General features: G+C 38.2%; 1 protein-coding gene across 1 annotated transcript; it reads right to left on the reverse strand.

Annotated features, from left to right (window-relative positions):
• Positions 1-4,048: 4,048 nt before the first annotated feature.
• On the reverse strand, positions 4,049-25,136 carry LURAP1L (leucine rich adaptor protein 1 like; the record flags this gene model as incomplete). Its single annotated transcript, XM_080362924.1, has 2 exons — positions 4,049-4,790; positions 24,918-25,136. 2 exons carry the CDS (start codon positions 25,134-25,136, stop codon positions 4,416-4,418), a joined length of 594 nt encoding a protein of 197 aa, XP_080219050.1. The 3' UTR covers positions 4,049-4,415.
• Positions 25,137-25,289: the final 153 nt, after the last annotated feature.

Consider the following 25,289-nt stretch of genomic DNA (forward strand, 5'->3'; position numbering starts at 1 on the left):
AAAGCTCCTATTTGTTTCAGGGCAGGATGCTCTTACACTGTTAATATAGTAAATCCATAGCTATTCTGACAAAGACAAACTTGCTGTAACAGAGCACATTTAAAGTAGAAACAAAGCCTCCTTTGCTGTAAGGTGATGGATGCTTTCTACTGATCTCATGTTTATTTGGTATATGTTAATTCTTTCTATCAAAGACACATCTTTTAGGCTTGGTTCAGAAGAATTTTTGCCAACAAGAAAAATACTAGCACAGGCTTTCTAGACAGCTTAGTAGCTGCTTAAGAGTACTAAACAAAACATCCACAGTTTCACAGTGGGTTATATAGAGTTGTATGAGAAGCAGTGGGATGGTGTAACCAGACAGAATACACTTTACGCAATTTGACTGATCAGTTCTCTTTTTCAAAGAGAAATGCAGAGAAGGATTCTTGAAACTTCGAACTTCTGAACATTTTGTCAGGACTTCTCCTATTTTATGACTCCCTTCAAAAACTCAGGACTCATTTTAAAAAGATACAGCAGATTTTCGCCTTTTTAATCATCCTGTTGCAATTTGCAGGATAATGGTAGCACGCTTTCCAAAGGCAGAGATGCTGTTCTGTCTTCAATGTCCTAGTACAACATTTCTGGCCTACTCATGGATCCAAGATCTCCTGCTTGGTTCTTCATCCTCTCATAACATTTGTGAAAACACAAACAGTCATACAACCTTGAGATCAATACAGGGCCTGGCAGCTGGCAAGGAGACTTCAAAGAATTTTAATTGCTCTTTTGAAAGTGTAACAAAACTTCACAGCTAGACTGTCTTGGCAGAATCTTTAAAGCACCACTGTTTTCAGTTGTGAAAGTTTGAGAGGTTTGTTTGTTTGTGTCTCCTTCAATAGTTTGTGAACCACAGTGCATCCCTTTACTAGCTGGTTCATATCATGGAAACAGTTATTTTAAAACAGAAAGCATACTGAATCTGTGTCTTTTGACTGTCCCTTATTGTCTCTGAATTGTTTACATAGTGTTATGTCTTTCAAAGTCAAAACTTCAGCAGCATGGAAATAAGAATGGACTGGGTGTTGCTCATTGTCTGGGACCTCACAAATTGTCTTGAAATTGTTTGTCATGCTTGGAAGAAAGCTAAGTGATAGAAAAGCCAATATGATAGAAAATGATAGAGAATAAGTGAATTATATTTGCCATTCCCCCCCTCCCCCCTTTTTAAAAAAAATTGTTTTATTTATTTGAAACAGGTGTAGCTTCATAAAGTTATTTCAAGTACTCTGCTCTCTACTATATATTACTTTTCAGGTCTATAAATCTGAAAAACAACTACAGGGAAACCCAAGGGAAAAAATAACTTAGCTCTGCAAAATGCTACAAGAGGGCATCTGGAGCCCTTTTTACTGGACAAAGATTTTGCAAGACCAACTTGACTGAGTCAAGAGGAAGCTGGAAGAAATATGTAAACTGTTTAAAATGAAAATTAATTACCCAAAGGAAATATTTTTTTTAAGGAACATTGAACTTTTTCCATTGTCTAAATACTGAAGCTATAGTCCAATATTAAGTTATTGAATTAATTTTTGGAGATAATCAAATTTCATGGTCTGTGTTAAGCAGAAAGTCAAAGGAAGTTACTATCTTTTGGCTCTGAAGTCCTATTACAGTAATTAAGGCGTCTAAGTCAAACCCAAATCTTTGAAGTTTTTATGCTTCAAAAATAAAACCCAAAGTGTTCATGTTCTTAGATATGAGAAACACATCACCTGGAAACTTTTGTTTCCTTCTAAGAGTCTCCTGGCATCTCTGTTTTGTCATGTGTACTCTTTCCTCACTTCCAGTCAAGAGATATACAGGACTGAAAGCTTCTAATCACATGCAGTTTTTATTTCACCACTTGTAGTAGTGGGCTTTTTTTTTTTTATGGTCAGATTTCTTTTCCATTTAAATTAACTTTTTAATCATAATATGATAAATCTATCACTGATGTAATTACTCTTTTTCCAGTATTACAGCTGTGAGTGGGTAGGTGACAGATACAGCCTGTATTTTCCTTGAAGTAATTTCAATATAACTCTAGGGGATATTTGAGAAGGTATGTTAAGAATATTTTTGAATTTCCTTCATAGTAGAAAAATTTTATGTGCATATTGGCCTACTGCCTAAAATCTTAGTTGGAGAAGAAAAGGCTGTATATATTGCACATTCATTACATTCAGAGGCAGTATACATCCTGATGTTTAACTTCCATGCCAAGCAATAAAGGTAGAAAAACTTTCAGGAGAGTCACAGTTTTACAACAGGGAATTAGTTCTGTTCCTTAGATTCAAATTATTTAAAGTAATAAAACCTATTTTGAATTCACAGTGGATATTTGATTAAATGGTACACCAAGATCTATTTTTTTTCAAGTTGTTTGTTTGTTTGTTTGTTTTTGCAAACTATTTCCAGCAGTCACAAGATGGAGAAGAAATTAAAAAAAAAAAAAACCAAACTAAAAATGTTAAGTCAGCACAGCATTGTCAGTTGAGGGCTTGCCTCAGTTTTCCTTCAAGCTATCTGCAATACCCTGGTTGATCACAGAAGTTGGACTGAGAAGCCTCATTCTCGGTAACCACACATTTCTTCACTCTTATTCTATTTGAATAAATCATTAAGTCTGAAGCAAAATATATAGATTTTTTTTTTTGTTTCCAATTTTGAGGGACAAATACATCTACTGTATTGAAAAGTTATGGAGCTAACCACGAAGCCTAAATTGCCACTTTCAACTTCTCCAGTTTTTACTTTTCTCCACATTTGATGTTGATCAGGGCTGGACAAGACAGGTCCATAGAAGCATGGCTTGGAAGAGCAGAACCTTATTGGGCTACTACTTTACGACAAAATTAACCAAACCAATATATGTCAGCTGCTGCATGTACCAGCTTTACTCCCTCAGTATGTGTGAAAGACATTTTAAACAGGGAGCCTGTACTATAATTGGCAAATATCAGTTTCTTTGGTGAGAGAATTCCTTGCTTTACTGGCAATAGGAATACAGACATGACAGACAGGACACTTCTAGAGGATGTGTAAGTATGAATACCTTTTTTACTATCTGTAAGCTGGAAATATGTATTCATTAAACTTTTAAAGTGTCCAGTTCAATTGTTTCCTTTATTTTTTCTTTACTGTAGAAGGATAAAAACTTGTCTCTTTATGATTCTATAGCAATTAAAAAAGAATCTGCCTCCTAATCTGCACAAAAGCATGGCCGGAGACCTTCCACACTGTAATTTGTTCCTTTCTTCTCATATGCTTCCAATATGAATGACTAGCTGTACCTCTCAACTGCACCAGTAGGCACAAAAAGGTTAAAGCAAACTCTTATTTTATTAGTAAGAATAGGAAACAAAAAGACAGTAGGGCAACACTTTCTCTTAGTAATAACATTTCATAAAAACAAAGTAAATTTGTTAAGTATGAGGGTGCGCATACAAAAGCAAAATAGGACATGCCTTCTAGCATGCTGGCTCCTGTACAATGTGTCACCAGTGCCTTCTAAATCCCTCAAAATTACAAGATAGAAACTGTCAAGATTTTAAATTACATTTTTAAAATAACTTTACTGAGGAATTTTGGCTTAGGATCTGAACTATTAGAATTAGATATTTTTAATGTGGGATGCCTCTTTCATTTTTCTACAGATTATAGGCTGTGCCTATAAAACAGCAGGTTTGGTTAGAATGAAAGGTACAAAGCACAAAAATAAAATATACTCATGCAGAGCTTCCAGTATTGGAATGCATCATGGCAAGACACCAATGAAGCCCAGACTTTAAAATCGTATTTAGACAAGAAGGATGAGAACATTCAAGAAGAAAAAAAACACACACAGAAAAGTTTAGGATACTTTATATTCCATGTAAGGACAGCTTAACAGAATCAAATATCACTGCTTACAAAAGGAAAATTATTTTGCAGAGGTATTTTCAAGATTCAGATTTAAGGCTTCATAAGAACAGTGTCTTTGGAAAGGCCAAAAAAGACCTTGCAGTCAAGAAAATTTACCACACCATGTATTTATCAGAAGATATTTTATTGACAAGAAATACAAAATTGTTGCTCTCATTCCCTGATGTCTCATTTTAAAGATAAAGCTTTTCCTTCACCACTTTTAAAGACCTGTAAATACAGTATTGCAAAACATGGGAAAAAAAAGAAAGAAAAATTGTGACAATAAATTAAGAAAAAGGTCAGGAGGAGAAAAGCCCAGCCCACTAAGGAGAAATGTATTAGAAGCAACAAAAAAGTTATTGGAAACAAAGTACATGTTATGTTTTCCTTCCAAGAGAAGTTTGGAGGTTTTTGCACATGAAATAAAGTAGCAAAGAAAAATGGTAAGTACGAGTGCCTTTGTGTCCCACTGGAATTCAGTTTTATTAACCAAAACAGTAGTACTCATCAGAATCAATTTTGGGATGCTTATGCAGAGGTTGTGAGTCCTCCATAATAGAAGAATCGCTGAACTGGTCCATATCTGAAGGTGTTTGGTGACCAGGGACATCATCCACTAAGGTGTCCAAATAACTCCCCACTGATATTCCATCCAGACCATCACTACAGTCTTGTAAACTGTTACAGCTGCCGTGGAAGGACGTCTCCTGACTTTCCAGCAAGCTGCACAGGCTGCCACTCAAACTGCTACCTCTGCTGGCAATGGCCTTCTCTTCAATCATCCACTTGATTGATTCAATACTTTCATTGATGATGAGTAGCTGGCGCATAAGCTTCACATCAGTGGCTCGGAGATTAACCTACAAGGCAAAAGTGATTTAAAAAAATGACTAATTTTCTTCAAAATCAAACTCTAAATAGCAGGCTGGAGGCAATGAATGGGTTAAAAAATAAAAAAACACAGAGGAAAAAAACCCACCTGTCACATAATGGACAAATCTATTTAAATAATTAGTAAAAAAAAAAAAAAAAAAGTATTAAAGTATTTCTATACTTATATTTTCAATGAAATTCAAGTGGGAAAGTGGGAGCCTGATCAGACTACATAAGCAGTCCCTTAACAGGAATACTAATCAATGACAAGGCTTGCACACACACTAGTACAACGCTATTTAGAGAAGGAACACAGCTGTTATGACAGCTCTTGGGGATAGCTTTTCATTATTCAGAGAAGCAAGACACAAATCCAATTCCATTTACAATTACTCTAAGCTACTTAGCAGTTCAGGCAGCTATGCATTCACCCCAAATTATCCTTAATATGGCTACCTGGCTAATCTAAAATTTCCAGATATGCAACATTTGGAAAAAGGCCTGTGGAATTTTAACTTCTATTCACACTCCACGTGAGTTTATGTTACAAGCCACTGTATAAAAGTCTCAGAGCTGAAATATTGAACTTATTGAAACTGTAAATTTCAAATTATTTAAAACCATATTAGATTAAGGTGATGAGTTCAGTCAACAATTTATTACAGATTAGCCAAAAGAGCAAGAATATGCAAAAAGTAATTAAATAAAAAATGCAAATTAAGCACAAAGTCCTACTTTCCAATGTAGCTGTGGTGGTTGATGTATACAAACAGAAGTGTTAATGGTAAAGCACAGTGGAATATTACCATGTTACATTTCACAGATTTATTTAACTGACTTCATGCTTTATTTAACAGACAAACCTTATAAGCCATTATTTTAATCAAATTTCCACAATGAGATGACACATAAAGTTAAGGCCTAAGGGTTTTATTTGTTGCTTCTTTTCATCTGAAATATCACAGGTATTAGGGAAAAAAAAAAAAGTCTGTGTGACCTCCTATTTATCACATGAACCAAGTAAAAATACTGAAAAGGCAGTCTGGCAAGCTGAAGATTGATTCCAGATTTGACCATTTTATCGAGTGTGGAGAGCCAGAAGCTACTTCCATCCATACTGTGAGAAGATAATGCTAGTTTGTGACCAAATCAACCCTCCAGCCTTTTCCAACAGCACCTCAACACCACTAAATGTTTGACATCACAACTGACATACTTCCAGTCTCATCACTTGCAGAGTAAGACCTCTACCTAGATGAACTTTTGCCACAGTGTCAACACAGGGCTGGAAACCTAAAACCACCAGAAAAAAATACACCAGTCATTTCAGATTTACTCAAATGGGATACCATGCCTAGCATGTAATGTGTGTCACATTTTATCACAAATTCTTACATCCTTTAATTGTACTAATCAAGTATACTACATGCAGATATATCACTACTTTAATACATGCATTGGAAAATACTTTCGCTTGTATATCATTTGAGTGTCCTTCCCTACAGAAATATATATGCCATAATGTCTGATATATACACGGATATTACATGCTTTTCCTCCATGGGGCACTAAAAACTTTCAGATTATTAATTCTAAAAAAGACAATACAGTATATCAAAAATTGGAGCATCTTCATTCAATTGAGAAATAAGGAAGCAAACAAGATCTGCTATGCCAGACAATAGACATTTAATGCTATTCTCCAAGTCCACAATTATTATACAGAAATAAAGCACCTGTATTGTTCATCCACAATGGGCTGGAACAGAATCAATATACTCAGGAAGTAAAGACTGCATCTTGTTTTGCCAAGAGTACAATCTGGACAATCCATACTCAGATTCTATCTTCTCAATATCCTAAATTACAATGACCTGGTACAGTTGTTAAAAAAGCTATTTTAATATATTTTTATTCTGTTAGATCCTCTAGAAAACCATACTGACTCTGGCTGTGATGCTTCATGGCAGTCAGTATGGTGCTGTGTTCTATATCTGTGACTAAAACAATGTTACCATACCAGTGCTCCAGCTGTTGCTGAACAGTGATTACATGGCATCAAGGCCTTTTCTGTTTTTCACTCTCAACCTTTGGTGAGTAGGCTGGAACTGGGAAAGACCTTTGGAGAGAACAGAGCTGAGACAGTCGACCAGAACTGACCAAAGGGATACCTCCTGCTATATAATGCTGTGCTTAGCAATAAAACCCATGGGTTTGGTCTTTCCAGTGTAGCTGTTGCTTGGGGACTGGCTGAACATTGATCTACTGCTGGACGATGCTGAGTGACTGAATTTGCACCTCATTTTTTTATTTTTTCTTTCTTCACTTATTAAACTGTATTTAATAAAAACCATGAGTTTTTACCACTTTTGTTCTTCTGGTTCTCTCCCCCATACTACTGGAAGGTTAGAGGGAAGTGAGTGAGCATCTGGTGGGTGCCTAGTTACTGGTCAAGGTGAACCCAACACAAAGATATCTCAAACTTCACTAGTAACATACTGTCTATGTAACTCTCATATGTATTCTCAGTCTCCTTCCTCAGTCCCCAGAATGCCTTCTGAAATACCCTCAGTCCAATATCACACAGTTTAACATAGCTAACCTGGTACTGTGCAAAATAACTTTACCATTCACAGTTATAACAATACTGCTCATCTATCATTGTTTCAGATGTGAGATTCTGAAAAGAGATTGATCATTTCGTAGCTCACCTGCTCTCGCCAGTTCCTTTACTCCTACCCATAAATCATTATAAAACATTTGCTCAGCAACTAGGCTGTCATGAAAGCAGCAAATTACCCAGCTTCTCAAATGCAACTACAGACTTTGGCAACTTGCTGAACATAAGCAAGCTTGGAGACAGCTAATTTCCCAAAAGGCTGATTAAGGAAATGTTTAACAGAGTTAGCACCAATATGCTTCTAATGAAACAGTCCCTTTTAGATAAAGAAGGCATCTCATATATTTCGGATTCAGTTCACAGGAAATAATTTTTTTGCTTTAAACATACCCACAGCTTCAGCATTTCTGTGGAACAGCCTTACTGGCTGTAATTCTTTGCATTCCTGCATACTCTAGTCCTCCTCCAAGCTACAGCACTGAGCCCAAGTCTCCCGTATCAAGAGTGTGCTTTTCCTAAAGCAAACATTTAAAAGTAGTCCACCAAGTGTCATCTTTCTTTAAGATGGCTTACTTTGTCATCTCCTAGATAACACAAAAATGTCATTTTGAACATTTCTTGCCTCTTACCAGCTTTGGCCCAATCCCATTAGTACATACTCACATAGTTCCAATGCATGTAACTGCTGGAGTAAACAAGTCAGTTCCAATATGGTTCAACTAAAGGAACTAAACACAACAAGATCTCATCATGTTTGACAGCTTCATTCTTTATGCACAGTAACAATGCATTTCAGAAGTAATCTAAACAGTGTATCATAGTTAATACAGGTATTTCAGAACAGCTTCTTACAGCTACTTTTTGAAGGTAGAGCACAGCATCACCATAAGTAAGGTGTGTGTGAGTATGTATCAGTCCTCAGCACAAACTTCTGGTGTACAGAGGAATTGTGACAAGGGAGCAAAAAAAGAAATTCTAGTTACAGGCTAGCTTTCAAATCTTTTTGCATACTTTGTATAATCACAGTAGTGCCAATCCCCAGGAAGGATCAAAAATGTTTAGCATTAAACAGCTAGTCATGGCAAGAGGAAATACTGAAATTGAGGTGACAGTGAGCATCTTTCAAGTAACACAGTCTGGTGGACAGAACAGATTAGCATTCAGACACAACCAGATCTTCAGTCTGGAAGGGATAACTGGCCTAAACACCTGCCTGTGCCGCTCTGCCTCTCTGCCTCCTATTGTTGTTAGAACAATACCAGATGTTCTAACAAGATATTTCTTCCTGGCACCACTAGCCTTGCTTATGTTCTTCCATAATAACATGTGCCCAACATTGTCATAATTTATTAAAAGTAATATATATACACAAACATATGGACATCTGTGTTGATATATGTATATACAGATATATAAAAATACTAATGTAATTTTTATACATACAGTGTTTCCTTAAAAATAACTTGAATAGGTTATTGGTTTTATAAGAAAACTCTTAATGACCAGGGTTGCTAACAAAGACAATTATTGTTTCATGGAATTAACCCAAAACAGTGCTTTAGCCTGGTCATTTTGCTTTTGGATCAAAGTTGCACTTGCACTCAGACTACAGGCAGAATGGACTCATGTATCCCTGCCACATGCTCTGCAGACATAGCTTCCAGCTGGATTCAAACACAGACAGTCCCCTTCCTCTCCAAAAATGACAAAGTTAAAAATTCTGTTCAATATATCCTTTTAATCTGTCAAAGCTGTCTGCAACCCTAGTTCCTTTCTGCAGATTACTTTCTTCTAGATTCCAGGGTTCACATGCTGCCGCTGGTGCTTCTTTTAACTACAGGAAGTCTGCAGGGATATTAATGGTAGCCCTAAAATGTGGTCTGAAGAAAAGATACTCCTAAGCTTATTTAAAAGATATTAGTTTCACTTTTTTCTCAACACCTTTATGTTGTGTTCTGTAAAGAGCCCACTAGTAAAAGGAAAGGAAATCACTGAGCCTGAAAAACAAGATATTTCCTTCAAGACAAATCTCTGAGCCGGAGCACAGTGAAATAAGTCACCACAAGACATAAAATCTTAAACTTACAGGTTAATGGACTCAAGGAACTATTTAAGTCATCCAGCTCAGAAGTTCTGCTCTGCGCAGTTTCTTGGGCAGGAGTTGAACACTCATCTAGTATGAAATCTGTGTTTCCAAGCAGTATAATTATGGACAGATATTCCACAATAAATGGAAGCTTGATGGAAACAGTAGCAAAATTAAGTACCCCACTGAAAGCTGTGAGCGAACTTGCAGAGAGAATTCAGACATGAAAAGGTTAGATGAAATGGGCAGTTGAGCCTATTCCATCTGTTGTTTAACACTGCCAATACCCATCTCTACTGCCCATTTTACAAACAGAAATTCAAAACAGTAGAATCTTTCCATGCCAAACTAGTGTGCATAACCACTATGGTTTAGGAGTATTAATGCTACAGCTGTTCTCCTTCTTCTAGGGTGTGTCAGAGACAGCTTTCCACTTTCCCTTTCAATTTCTTCTGTTTCCTGTGTCATTCGGGATGAACAGCTTCATGGTTACCCAGCTACTCCTACCTCCCCCGCCCCACCCCTTTTTTTCCCATGCAAAAATGAATTCTATTGATTCATTTGAGGTGTAACAAAAAAATTTAAAATCTAACAATTAACGTCCAAAGAATAATTTGGTTTGAACTCTGAGAAGTCTCTTCGCAAAAGCCAAACTTATTCCATTTTGTCTTGGTGTTATTTTTGCTATTGCAAACACTGAATAACAATTTGTAAAGTAACTAAGAAAATTAACTCCCAAAGAGAAAGGTGAGAGTGTGAAAAATAAAATAAACACTGGCTGGCAATGCTGAGTCTTATGAAGATACGAATTTAGCAAGCAGATATAAAAGGATATATAACTCAAAAATAAAACCTCATCAAGTAATTCTGTGAGAGAATATACATAAGCTAAAAAGACTATAAGCAACCTATTCAAACTCCAAAATTCAAAATAAGTGAATGCAAGCATTATTTAATTGGAGTCACTGAGTTAACATGTTTACAACAGGGATGAGTGTGGTCACACACACAGGATTTGTTTATTAAGCCACCACTATAAAGCATGGAGGATGTCACTTGAATGTTAGCAAGCTTAGAATGATATTACAATAGCTTCTCAATACCAGTAACTAAAAGAAAAGCCTTCCCCGCCCCCCCGCCTCATTTAGTATATCTAAAATAAATCCACAAATGAGAGGTACAAAAGAAACGTCTGCTCCTTAAACACACAGGATGATTAATAGGCTCTGCATGAACTCCATCCTACTTTAATTAGTAAACATGCATGTGTATGACTTTAAACCTCTTGCCCACTTCAAAACTGTCCCACTGATGAAGGATGTTTGCACTGGTTTCTTTGTATAAATAAGCTACTTTAGGCAATGGTATTTCAGAAGCAAGACAAAAAAGCAGAATGCCTACACTGACTTCTGAATTTGAATGCAATCATCAGCATCACCTGTCAAAAAAACAGAGAGCTTTTATGTGACAGAGCACAAGAACACAGGTTTACTGTTCTTAGCTGGAAGGGATCATGTATGCAAAGGCGGAACTCTTGACCGCTTGTGAGAATGCTCCACATCTGCTCCACATCTACTCCACTGCAAAGTCAACTAGCTTGGATTAAATCAGGTACTACAATAATTCAAGCTAACCCAATCTACAGCACAACATATGTGAGCTCTTTCATTTCTTCAATTTCTTCATCTGCATAAACAATAAAGGTGGTGACCAAACTCTGGCAGACCTGAGACTGTCAGTGAGTCGAGGTACGTTCTCTAGTGTCATCATGCCATGTGTGTCTGACTGTGATTTACCCCACACGGATCTAGGTAAATTAAATTTTGGTCAACACTGATACATTTAGATCAACAGCTTTTTGCACACCTGGTTTCTTTCAGTATGGACTTGTGTTATGTGTTGCTGGAACATTTTTCCCATTTCTTCATCATGATTTTAGGCTTGCGGTAATTTTCAAACAAGGGAGAAGCTACGTATGCAAAAGCTAAATTTACGTGACCCATTGTTGATTTGTAGTTGTAATTTGCTGACCTAGTTTATTTCTGCAAATTGAGCAAGTTACATTGACTCTTTCCAGCTGCACTTCCATAACGAGTCACAATGAAAACTTTGTGAAAATTTAGAGAAGCAGTCTTAATTGCTTACTTTTTGCTTTCTTTTACAAAAGGGATTATTTAAACTCTTGTTTCTCCTGAAGACTCAAACATTGTTAAAACCCTCATAGTAGATTTCTAGGCAGCATACATTTCAATCACTGAAGTCCCAGCCGTTCAGAAAGTGAGCAGTCATTAAGCCTTCAGTTTCTGTCCGCACCCTAGATCTTGCTAGGCTAAAAAGAATCTCTAGCCTCGTCATGATCTTGTTTCAACCTGCTGCAGTTCTAGTACAATCCTCCACCAAATGCTTAGGATAAGTACTTCTGCAGGTACTTCTGTAAAATTTAGCAACAACATAACATTGCTTATGAATGGTATTTTTTAACTAGGAAGGAGAAAGAGAGTGTGATTCAACATCAGATAAGGAGGATTCTCCTTCTATAAGCAGAGCTTACCAAACACCCATCAGCTAAAGCGAGGAAGTGCGCAGGTCAGCTCTGAGCCACCATCAGAATAATCAGAAGCCCGAACAACTTCATGAGCAAACAAGTTAGCTCAGTAAGCAATGAGTGCAAATAATCTAATGAATGGATTTCAAAGACATTTCTTGCAAATACATGAACCAAATATTATGATAGTATGGTCATCATCTGGTATGGGAAATCGCAGTATTGATGATTTACATTTCTCATACAACACCCTATTTTAATATGTTAATTTTATACATACTAATTGATCCCCTTCAGACTTGACAGATAAATACATTCCACCAAGTTGTGCAATTGTTTAATTACATTATCTCCGTAACAAAAAAGTAGATCTCAAAGCCTTTTTCCATGTCCTTGAATTGTGCATGATCCTTTTCTTTGGAGTATCTGTGTGCAGCCTGGCATTTGCATTAATGCCTAGTAAAATCTCAGCTATCTGGATGAATCATTCCCTCAGTAGAGTACACTTTTTTTTACATTATACTATTTGAGGTACCTTGTATACTTAAGTGTAACACAAAATTCTCAGGGGGGGACATCTTTTTTTTTGTTTTACTTGTTGGCCATCTTTTTATTTCATTGTGAAAAAAAGGAAACAATTTAAATACCTACAAAGTAGATATGATGATTATTATCAGAGAGAAACATGCTATATAACAGAGCAGGTAGCAGGAAAAAGTAAGGGTTAGCTAGTTAAGTCCCTATTTCCTCACCTCTTGCCCAAGTAAAATAAATGTTAAATCAGCTTTTTAAATATGGAAGCACCACAGAATTCAGAGAGGGAAACACTCCAAGAAGATCCTGGTTATTTGAAAGCCTAGTTGAATGAATATGAAAGGGAGCAGTGCCAAAATGTAGGGGTTTAAGAGCAGAAAGCTTCTACTACTATGGGAAGTTTTTACTGAAAGTTTCCAAATATCACCGTAGTGCTGTCATAAAAGCCTAAACTGACCTTAGAAATATATCTAGTATGACAGAGGTGAAAATGTCCAGAAAAATCCATGCGACGGTCCCACATATGTTCACAGATAAGATAATACCACTGCAAGCATTCAGGTCAACAAGCAGCAGTAATAATTGGCAGTGGGTGTCAGAAAGCATTACAGCCGATGTACGATCACAGCATCATTGTAATGTGTTCTTGACACCAGCCACAACACAGGACTGTATGTGTTGTCCCCACCAACATGCGACACCACTGTGACTCAATAGCATATCTAGATTTCTTTGTTCATTGGATTTCATGCTCTGCCTTATTTATACCTGTCTTGACCAAAACATGCTTTTAAAAATATAGTGCAAAAACTGGATAAAACATCTTTCATTTCTGAATTAGGTTGGGTTAATGAGCACTGTGAACTTCCTCATGCCTTTAAAATTAATTAGTATTATTACTGGTGCTGTGTAAGCATGCTTAGAAGTGCAGGACTAAAAAGTGAAATAAGATCTTGGGCTTTGCTTAGAGGTATATCTGAAGTCTGAAAATGTTGCTTTTACTGAGACAACAGTGATCCTCAGTTCATTATGATTTTTAAAACAAACAAACAAAAAGATCAACAAAAAACTCCAACTTTTTAATTAGGTCAGAACTGAGACACAACAATATTACTGCTTAACTGAACTTTCTTGAAATTCAAGTCTGCTTTCATAATACTCCTGGAGAGACACATAAGATTAAAAAAAAAAAAAAAAAAAAAATCAAATCTTAGTCTGAATCTCCCCAGAATTCAAAAAGGGATTCTGTTTGTAATAATTTTGTGGCCCTGAAGACGATCCTGTTAAAAGCATATTTTTAATCTAACAACCAAATATTTACTGGCAGCAAACTCCCATCCTGTTTACTGAGGGTTTATCTGACTAAGAAGGAACTTACAGACAGCCTTGTAAGTGATCACATGTTCCCTCAAAACTGCTTTAATAGAGTTAGAAAAGTGATATGCTGATCTCTGTCTTTTTTTATCTATAAGTTTATGAACATCATGTTTCAGAGCTAAAGTTTTTCAAACTTATTGAATAAAAATGAGTCAACATTTTATCAAATAAGCTTTTTTCCCCCTCACATTTAATCTGTACACTATTTGAAGTTGCATGTCTTTCAGATTTAGCCTTGCTTCTTTCTTTTAAACTACAAACTTCATTCAAGTCTTCCCATTGCTGTAAACACCATCATGCTAAAATACGGTTCATATACAAGATTTGTGACCATTTGAATGTACTAGCAAATTTGAGATCTTTCAGTTAAAATGAAGCGAAGTTGCCTATTTTGAGTCTTTCAACCATAAATAGCCTTCCAAACTCCCAGATACTCATAGACAGTTTAGCTCTTTTTCACCCACTAAGAATCTATCAGGCAGCTAGCAGCCAACCTGCATCTGGAATCTCCAGGTTAAAAAGCTAGAAAGCAAACAAAAGGCTAGTACCATTTTTAGCAAACTGGAATGCTGAATTTGGCCAACAAAACTAGTCAAGCATCCTACTGCAGCTTTTGATCCATTTTGGCTCAAAAAGCCAAGAGGCCCTTTGGCTCCTTCCTACAGAACACACTGCAGTAATACGTTCTGGAAGTCATAAGGCATGATTATCCAAGTAACAAAGTGAAAACATATATTAAAAACCAAATAAACAGAAATCCTATGCTTCTATCCAAGGACATCTCATGAGAAGGCAGCAGAAGTAATCAGTCACGAACTATAACCTTCAGGGCAAAACCAGGCACTTCAGGTACCAGTCTTTCCATTTTATTTGGTCCTCCTCTGATCAATAACAATTATTCACATCGTATGGTGCAGACCTCAGTTTCTCCTACATCACTTGAGGTCATGTCATATTCCTCTTTTAATATCTAAACTTGCTCTTAGCAAAGATTTCCACATAGCAGGCTGCTGGGGCGTTATGGCTTGATCCTAGTTCACCAAAGGATATTAATCATAATTATCAACGAAGTTACCAGAGGTATATGAGTAAGAAGGAATCCAAGTCATTTGTTACATTTCCCATTTCTCCTTCTACTGAGGAACTACTAACTACTAAGCTACTTGGGGAGCAGAAATAAGGTGCAAGACTTGAACTAGATGGCTAAGAAAAGACAAATATAGCATTTACCAATACTCAGGAGTGACCTGGGAAGTGAGAGAACTAAACAAGGAAATCTGGGACACAACCAAGCTGGACTATAGAAGTATGGTTATATTTGAAAAGGGCTGGCTAGGTCTCTTCTGAAGTAATTTTGTCACTAGATTTCAACAGACTAAAAATAAATAAAAATTAAGGAGATAAATGACAAAAGCTTAAACATCATACTGCCGTTTAGGTTGCACCTCTTTTTCCTCTGAAAAGGGAGGACTGCTGCTCTGCACTTGGTGAAAGCATAACCAACTATATGAATTGGTGGACAGTGAGTTACTTCATCTGCCTATGGGAAAAGTAGCAATTCTGCCTCCACTCCACTGCTCCAGTCACAGTAACTAGTGGCCAGGCACTAACGAAGGAGTACCTCAATTCCATAGGCATTTGAAGTTGAAGAAAATTACTGTTGCTTTGGCATGCTAGTAGTACTACTCTTCTCTTGCAAAGAGGCTTTCTCTACTGTTGCAGGATTTACAGTTTTCTTCTAGAAACCCTGTAACACTAGGAACCTGCCACACGTCACCATTTGGGACTAAAATATTTCAGGCACAATGTTCCCATAACATATGGATATCTTTTCAGCAACCAGTATCAAGAGAGTCATGTCCAATGTTTGCTACATCTCATAAGCACATATCTGAGTTTTAACAAGCAGTGCAACCATTTAAACCAGTAGAAATTCTTCAGGAAGACAGAAAAAATTATACTCAGAAAAATGTACAGCAACAGAGCTTTTCTACCTTTGCTCCTACCTTGGGGTAAAAATGTGCGAGTTTGGAAACACTCAACACATTTGTTACATTCTAATTCCTGGATGGGTGCTTCCTTCTGTTTCTAGATAGAGGTAGGTTTCATGGTCAAAGCAGCATGGCAGTACAATGACTCTCCTGGAAGCATTTTAGTCATGAATGCAGCTGGTATCTAACAACAGTGAACAAAATTACAAATTAAGCCGGTAAGGCGTTTATAAAATCTGAAACTCCCAGTAGTTAAATAGCAGTTTAGCATTGCTTTACAGGCAGTAAATGTTTTCACTTCATGTGGCACTGTACCCAGCAGGGCAATACGGTACTGCAGGGAGTTTATTTTACAGCACAGCAAATGAAACATTCAGATAACTTATTCTAGCAGCTTAGCCAGTTTCTATTTCCTGTTAATTAACAAATGTGCCATACTATTCCCTTGACAAAACGTTAAGTATTAAGAAAGGCCAGGCTGATGGGGAGTTAGGAGAACGATTAGATTGCTGAGAGCTGGCTGCACCAGTATTGGACTTCTCCATGTTTATGGAAGTTCTGGGAGAGGTTGTACATGTTGACAAAACAGAGTGGCTAACTTTCACACCTGAAATACGTATACTCTCAAGTGTCCTCTCCCTATCTCCTCTCACGGAAGGAGGGAAACGACCTCTGGAGCAACTTCAAGGGGAAGAATCTTTAAAGACATTTTATTCCACATGCTCATTGGCAGGTAGGCAGCCAGAGGGACTCACTGCTGCAACACAGAATAGGACATTTCTGAAATACTGACCATCCAAATATGCTTCTATATTTGAAAAAACACTAGAGCTGTGTTGTTTATATCTTCCAAAGCTGTAACACAAGGCAGCTTACAGACCCTCTACATGTATTTTGGTCACTCTCCAGACTAGGGTTTCTTCCTGTTGGTATGATGAAAACCTTCCTAACACAGTCAAGCATCTCTTGAAGCTTGTTGCAGGCATAATCTTTAGTGATGTTTTAATTTGACAGAAGCCACTACAGAGCTGTAAATTCAACTACTAAATTAAGTATCCTGGTGAGGCACCTATTTACTACAGGAAAACAAATAGCAATACCATATGGATTACAATGCAACTGTTTCAATGAACACATGCAAAAATATTATCCCTGTCATTCTAGGTTTCACTCCTAGCACATCTACAGCTTGCTAGAGACTCAAAATAAGAGCATACTTGGCTCTAGGGATATCAAGACCATTTGTGTACTCTGTGTATCATTGTACAGACTAAAACCAAGCTCAGAAAGCACCCTTCCCTCAAGGCAAGGCTTACTACTTCATAAGCAGCATTACTATGGTGAGTGCAGGCACAGCAGGTTTCCCAGCCAGATTTGGTTTGTAGCCATTCAGCTGATAAAGGAAGAGCCCCTCACAGTCACATACTTCATTGCAAAACATGGATGTGTAGGATTGTTTTATCTTCTTCATTAAAGTATCAACATTATTATAATTATTAATCTCCTCCTTGCCTTTTAGTGTAGCCATATATTTCAGAACAAATATTTCAACCTTCTCCTCGGACTCCGTAGCAGTCACTCCTATCCAGTTTTCTCTCCAGTCCTTGAACAACTTATCCTGTGTGCCACAAAATGTTACTGTTTTTCTTAAGTGTCTGAAAAGCCCAAGATTCACAGGTTTAAAATTCATAGTACTATGATTCCCTTTCGACATTAACTGAAATTATCCAATGACAAGGATGGTATTTCAAAACTGTACTTAAATACAACTACAGTACATACAAGGCTACAGGACAGCAAGACAGAACAGCTTAAGTGACCAAAATATATCCGGACTTTCCTTACAAGAAAACCAGACATGTCCAAGTCTTACAGAGGTGTGTGTGTTTTTTTGTTTGGTTGGTTTTTGTTTGGTTGGTTTTCTTGTGTGTTTTTTTGTTTGTTTTGTTTTGTTTCTTTGGGGTTTTTCCCATGCCTTAAGCATTCAGTAAACTGATCAGCCAAAACTTGCTTGTCAGATTTGCTGTGTTGATGGACATCCTCACACTTCAGTAAAAATTCAAGTTTCTCTTGCCTCCTTCTTTACCTGCTTTTAACAGCTGCAATTAGCAGTTTTTTTGGCATTTTAAATAATGTAATAGCTTTCTGACAAGCCTGCAAAAATCCACTTTTGTTGCAGTTATTTTAGAGCAATATTTGGTCAAGCTTTTCCTGAGTCATCACAGCTTATAAAGTCATCACTTTCCTATATATCTCCAGTACAGAAGGTTTGCATTCACAAAAACAAACAAACAAACAAACAAAAAAACCACCACAAAACCCAAAAAACAAATAACAAACCAACCAACCAAAACCAAAACGACAACAAAAAACCCCACAAAATGAAACAAAACAAATGCAAAAAAACCCCCAAAACAACAACAACAAACAAGTTGCACCAGGAGAGGTTTCATGTTGATAAAATAAATACGTTTTTCACAGTGAGGACAATGGATCACTAGAACAACCTCCCTAGGGACATGGTGGAGTCTGCATCGATGGAGGTTTTCAAGACACAATTGGAAATGATGCTCAATAATTTCATCCAGTCTCCATTTTCCATGACAGGTTGAACCAGATGATCTTAGCAGAGGCTATTCTATGAAAATCATGCTGTTCTGCTAATTTCATCAAAAAGTTTGTGATCTTTTTGCTAAAAGCTTATGTCACTTAAACTGTAGAGCTCTATGCAGAATGGGTTTATTCTTCATGTCTTTTCATTACAAATTGTAAGCAATCAGACTTTAAACTCAAAATCTTCTCTGCCCTTGAAACAAAGTAATCAAGAAAGAAACATAATTAAATTATAACATATATTCTTTGAAATAAGGGCTGGGAAAAGTCTCATCTGTACACAGGCAGTCTAACTGGAAGCCTGAACTGAAGTATCTTCGACACTGCTGTGACGATTCATACACGAGACTTGAGTACTCAAGTATTTCACACTGATGCTGCTAGGTAAGATATCGGCAATGTTTCGCAGACTCTTAGTGAAGCAGCAGCTAATAATGTAAGCACATATTCATCTGTACTTCCTGGGCATTTAAACCCCTCAGTGGCTGCTATAGCTGAAAGAGAACAGTCGTAAGCACTGAGTACAACATGGAGATGTTCTACAATTCAAATTCTTTTGCCAGGCACTGGGTGAGATTCGCCAGTTAAAAGTTATGTTTAAATATGCATTAATTTAAATAACCTTGCTCACCTTGTCTTTCCAAAGACAATATGAAAAGATGGAAAACTTGGCAAAGTTCTAGTACTATAACCAGGTTGTATTTTTTTCTTGCTAGATTAGCTTATTTTCCCTGATGATCTATCTACAAATCCCTTTTAACCTGAGTATCCTGATACCACTACCCAATCTGTAGAATATGTAAAAATTACAAAGTCCTCTACTACATCATGCAAATTGGAGGGCATGAAGGAGAGAACTTGTTAGTAATGTCCAAAATTACCAACTTTTTCAGTGAACTTCCAGAGGACTAGGTGAAATAAGTTCATTTGTATTTCTGTATGCCTTCCTTCTCCTTCCAAGAAGAGCCTCACTTCAGGGATTCACTGAATAACTGCTCACTAAGAAACGAAAGTTAATCAAACCCTCCTACACAGGCTTCAGGCTTAACCACTAGCAATTTTATATTTAAGATTTTATCTTCAAGCAAGTTTTTAAGCAAAACTTCCAATTAATCAAATATAAAACCAGAATCTGATACACAGCTTTGCACTGCTGACTAGACACACTGAACCAGATCCTGGCTGCAATTAAGTCAATTGATGTTATCATACCAAACAGCAAATGTAGCAGCCTGTACCTACAGCATGTGTTAAAGAGAAGTTTCAAGTCACAGTTGTTGACTCTTAAAAAGGTCTTTTAAAGAAACCAATATAGGCAGACCCCCCCCAACTGCGGATCTTATAAATCTAAGTAAATACGAAGTTGTTCACACTCTTAAGAGCTGGTAGAACAGAGTTACAGCAGCTCTGTCCTCCAACCAGCACCTTCATTCACGGGCTAAGGAAAAATTGAAAGAAAGAAAGAAAGAAACAAACAAACAAAAAGAAATAAAAAGGCACTGGAATTGTAAAGATAATATATGGCATAATTCCAATCAGTAAAAACTACTTCTAGTTCTGCTTCATTTTGTCAGAGCTCCATATTAATCAGCATTTCAAAGAGTTATAGTAAACTCAGAGACCAAAGGGGGAAAAACATCAATGAAGGAGCACAGCAATATACCTCTCTTTCAAATGGCTGTAGTGTAAATCTGATGTGCTCAGCTTCTTGGCAATAGAATTATTTCCATTTCTTTATTCCTTCACCCTAAAATCTGCTGCATTCAGAATAACCTGTTTGGCCTTCAGACTCATTAACAATATTTGATCGTCAACAGCATTCACTGGAAGAAATCTCATCTAAATCTCCCAGCACTGCCATTTATGCCTCACTTCCAAGACCCACTTTATCTTTTCTGCCTGAAATATTTTTATGTAAACCATGTTATTTTTTTATTGCATGCAATGTAGACTATAGTCTGTTTAATTTTTTAAGCTCTCAAACAGGCAATAAAAAGTTGATTTGGGAAACTTCAGAATGAAAAGAAAACAAACAAAATACCCCAACCAAGCAAAGAAAAAAACCATCAACACACTCTTTTTATTCAAGGGTTAAAGAAAATCTCCCTTTGAGTAAACTCAGAACTTATGAAGGGGAAATGAGGCTTTTGAAGCAGGATCATTTTGTGCTGCAGAACAAACCTCACTGATTTTATTTTTCGCAGTGTGTGGCTGTTGAAGTCATATGTATTGAACGGTGAGCCCAGGAGCATGATACACCAGAAACAGGGCTGTAACTATAAAGGGTTATTATTAATCCTCCAAGAGAAGGTTCCACATAAAATACCACAGGAGGAAAGAGTTTAACATTAACATTATGACAAATTTCATACCGAATCAAAGGCACATAGGCTAGTAGGGGGTACCCATCACATTCCAGGCTGACCAGAGCACAGCGTTTTGACCCATGCTGGCAACTGCGTCTTGCTTCTCCTATTACGTGATGGCCTTATGCCTCAAAAGTTTTCAGGACCCAGCAGAGTCTCCATCATGGCCTTAGCAGGGAAAACTGAAGGAAAAGAAAGTGACAGCAGCCTGGCTGAACAATCCCACATTTCAAGAAAGATATTCCGTGGGTTTTTGTGTGTGATTCCATTGACTACCAGCAAAATCACGCTTGAGGGGAAAAGAACCATCCACTGCAAACAGCAAAACCAACTGAGGAAGCAAGATGCAAGTCTCAAGGCCTATAGCTAGCAGATGTATAGTTGCCCCACAGACACACCACCGATCTGTCAGGTGCTTTAACTCACAGCCAAAACCAGCACGATATTATTCTTATCTCTTAACATTCCCCGGCAGCAGATGACACAGGAGAGGTAATCACTTTCACCATTTCATTCATGCTCTTCTTGCTCAAGGACATGGCAAATCTATGTGAGAGACTTCTCAAAGCTTCTGCCCTCTCTCTCTCTCATACGTGCTCAGAAGTATCCAGTCCAACAGATATCATCACTACTTTGTTCTGAAACACAGTAAGCACTGACTCCTCATACAAGATAAATGGAAGAATGGAAGATCAGCTTCTTTGGAAGGACAAAGAATGCATTGACAGGAAAAGAGATGGCCCTCCCGTTTTAACTGACCAAATACTTTCACCTACTTAAACTCTTGTACATTTAAATTTACTCTGGTCACTGGAAGGTTTATACACAGCCTGAGCTAAGGCTTCATGGCTACTTGCAAGCATTGCAAGCAGGTTCAGGTATGATTTCCTTGTTTTTTATTGTCAGGGGATAAACAATAGGATGTCGGGGGAAACACAGAGGTATTCCATAGTTGATCAGGGCTGGAAAGCAATGAAAAAACATAGTTAGCAGTAAAAGATATCTTTAGCACAGTCAAGATCACCATGATTTAAATGCAACGATAAGTCAAAACATTCTAAGTACCTATAAAATCGCTTTGTTTGTCAGATGTAGTTTAAATTTGTCAGCACACTCACAGTCATTGTGACAAACAATAGCTGTGGGAAAGGAAAGAAGTTGAGCTGCATAATTGCACAATTTTTATAAAGTCAAGTTTAAAAAACAAACAAACAACTACAAACAAAAAGAAAATGAAACAAAAAGTAGCCACATCTGTCTAAAATGTCTTCATTAACAAAAACAATACAAGATACTGTGACAGTACTGCTCAGCATCAAAGATCAAGATGTCAGCACAGTAAACAATGTCAAGTTTTTTTATATGTGACTAGGAAAGAAGAGCCTCAATAACTTTGTTTTGCAAACCTGACAAAAGGTTTGTCTTAAGTCTGAAGTAAGCAAGCAAAAAAAGCACGGTTGTGTCCATCCAGAGTTCAGTGAGTGGACTGCAGAAGCTGTCATCATAGCGCATCTAGAAGATAGCTTGATGGATGATACTTGGTCTTCTACACCTTTAACGTTTTCCATTTTTGCATCTGTTTACTATTCCAGAAGCTATAAACTACTTTTCTATATGTTCAAGGCCTTTTAGGCCTTGCAGCAAAGCCAAATAATACTACACTAACGAGGTATGAAATAAGAAGCTAGATAGAAGTTTTGTCTCTGTTTTAGGAATGATATGGACAAACAAGAGAAAGAAACTGCATGATCTTTACCTGATAATGTTCTTAAATTGATCAGATCTGTACAACGTCACAAAGAAAGATGTAGAGGGGAAAGTGACAGATTAAGAACCTGAAGAAACTTCAAGGACAGAGGAAAATCCTTAAATCACTAAAGGGAGTAGAGGAAAATCTCATGAAGATGGTTCAGCTTCATGCTCTGGATTACAGAAGACAGCTGACAGCATGAAAAAGATAGAGACAGGGTACCAGTACTTCACATTTTACAAATAGTCATTATATTGATGGTTTAATGGCCATACATAGACTAGAAGTCAAATGGGAAGAGGTGTGTAACAGAACTCCTCTTAGCATGAGTAATGAGTTCAGATGTGAAAGTCAGTCAGTCATTCAAGTGACAAAGTACAGGAGACGTCAAGGATGTTGGGACTAAAATACATTCATGCTGAGATGAAGGAGGAAAAAATAAGGAAACTGGGTGGCAGGAAGAAGAAAATTCAAACTGAAGATTGCAACATGAAACTTGCAAGTGTAAAGTAAGTGAAGAGACCAACCAGACAGGAAAAGGTGATGAGGGTAAGTCACTCCTTTCCCTCCTCCCCCCTCTTAACAGGCCTACCTGCCATGATACATCTAGACAGTCATGCCAAGAACTCTGATTGAAGAAGAACAAGAACTCATGTTTCCTTTGCAGATAGACATCCCTAACAGTTTTACACTATAAGCTACCTGCAGGTCACTCTACAATCCTTGTGCAAGCTTAAAATTCAAAAATAAACACGAGATATCCTGATAGTGTGGAACTTAGTGTAAAAACTGAAATTTACAGCTATCATTGTACTAAAATATTTTGATAGTTTGTTTTGTGAGTGTCCTGGTTTTGTTAAACCTTGACAGTGAGCATTTCTTAAACCACAAGAAGCCATATGATAGCAACTGTGATTTATAAATTGTCTTAAGATTAAGGTCATAATATTGGATATTAACTCTCAGAATATGCATTCTTGATTTCCTTTTTCCCCAAGAAGCTTAATCTGTAAAAACTCTTACGAACACACTCACCTTTTGCTTACATATACGTAAGGTTGCACAGGGGCTGATGGTATGGCATTATACTTGTTTGCATAGGATGAGATTGCATTGTTTGCTATAAATGGTTGAGTTCCAAAATAGTAGCATAAAGTCATCTCAACAAATTGCCAGCACAATCCTCATGCCAACAAGATCAGATTCCATACTGTTTCCAAACAAGCTTAGTGGCAAGAGCTATAGAAAGAACTGTTACAAAATAGAGTCTTTTGGGACCTCCATAACAATTACACTCTAAAAAAAATGGAAGCCAAGTATGCTTGTGCATCTGAGGTGCTGTGCACTGTCAGATCATATCTGCTGAGTGTTCACTAGTTGCTTACTTGCAAAGTGTGTTTTTAGTTTGCCTTAAAAGAATTAAGCAGGTTTTATGGCATCATCAAAAAATTTATTGAGATGGTGACATACAGTGTAGGACACGCACCTGCATTAAGACAGTAAACAAGTTAGAAGTTCTGAACTAAATACAGCACCATCCCAACACATACCACTGGCAAAAAAAACCTCACCTCTCAGTCAAATTATAAATAGTTGTTTGTTCAAGAATTACTGTGTACCTTCTGCACAGTCTGTTTGGAACTAAATAAGTCTCTGAAGACCAATGTCCAGAAACTGAGTCACTGAATACCAGGCCAAATTTTCAGCCCCAAACCATCCAGTGTCTCTTTAGGTATTAGTCATCAGCAGGAAACAGGTGTGATGCAGAAAATGGATTTACGAGAGAGATGTGTGCAATATTTAGTTTATTGATACACCAGCTTTCAGTACTTCTAACGACAGCTGACAGAGCAACAGAAGCCAACAGCGAGCCATTGGAGAACTCCGAGAAAAAGAGACAAGTTACACGTCCCCCACGGCGTTCAGCTAAACAACCGCCTCCTCACCTGAGCAGCGGCAGCGGCTGCGGCCGCGCTGCTGCCACCCCGGCAGACGCCGCGTGGCCGGACCGGAGGGATGCGAAGCGCCGTCTGCTCCCGGGACCGGGCAGCACAACTTTCCTACTGCGGGGCTGGGTCGCGGGGCTGGGGGAAAGCCGCTCTCGTCCCACTTTGCGGGGAGCGCTCCCCGCGGAGGGCCGGTGCCGCCAGGAAGGAGGCGGTGGTGCGTGGGGGTACTGCAAACGCCCCAACAGCTGCCAAAGGGCCCCTCGGCTGGCGCCCGCCTACTCACCATCTCCTGCCTCAGGAGGTGAAGTTTCGTCTCCAGCCTGGTCAGTACGGCGGCGCGGCGGCGGCGGGGACCGAGGGCTGCGGCGGGGCCGCGGGCGGGCGCGGCGACGGGGCGTCCCAGCAGCTCCTCCCCGCGCAACGGCCCTGCAAGGCTCTCGGGCACTTTGCGCCCCAACTTTTGCTCGATGTCCCGCAGGTCTGGCGGGGCACTGGGCTCCATGGTTTGCCCTGAAGAGGCCCGCGGCGATCGCGCCGGCACTACCCACGGCCACCCGGCCGCTGCAGGGGCGCGGAGGCGCGGTAATCCACGGCAGCGCCGGGGCCGGCGGCCGAGCCGCGCAGGTGACCCGCCGCAGGCATGGGGATTTCCTGG

Source organism: Nesoenas mayeri (assembly GCF_963082525.1).
Source record: "Nesoenas mayeri genome assembly, chromosome: Z".
NCBI lineage: Eukaryota > Metazoa > Chordata > Aves > Columbiformes > Columbidae > Nesoenas > Nesoenas mayeri.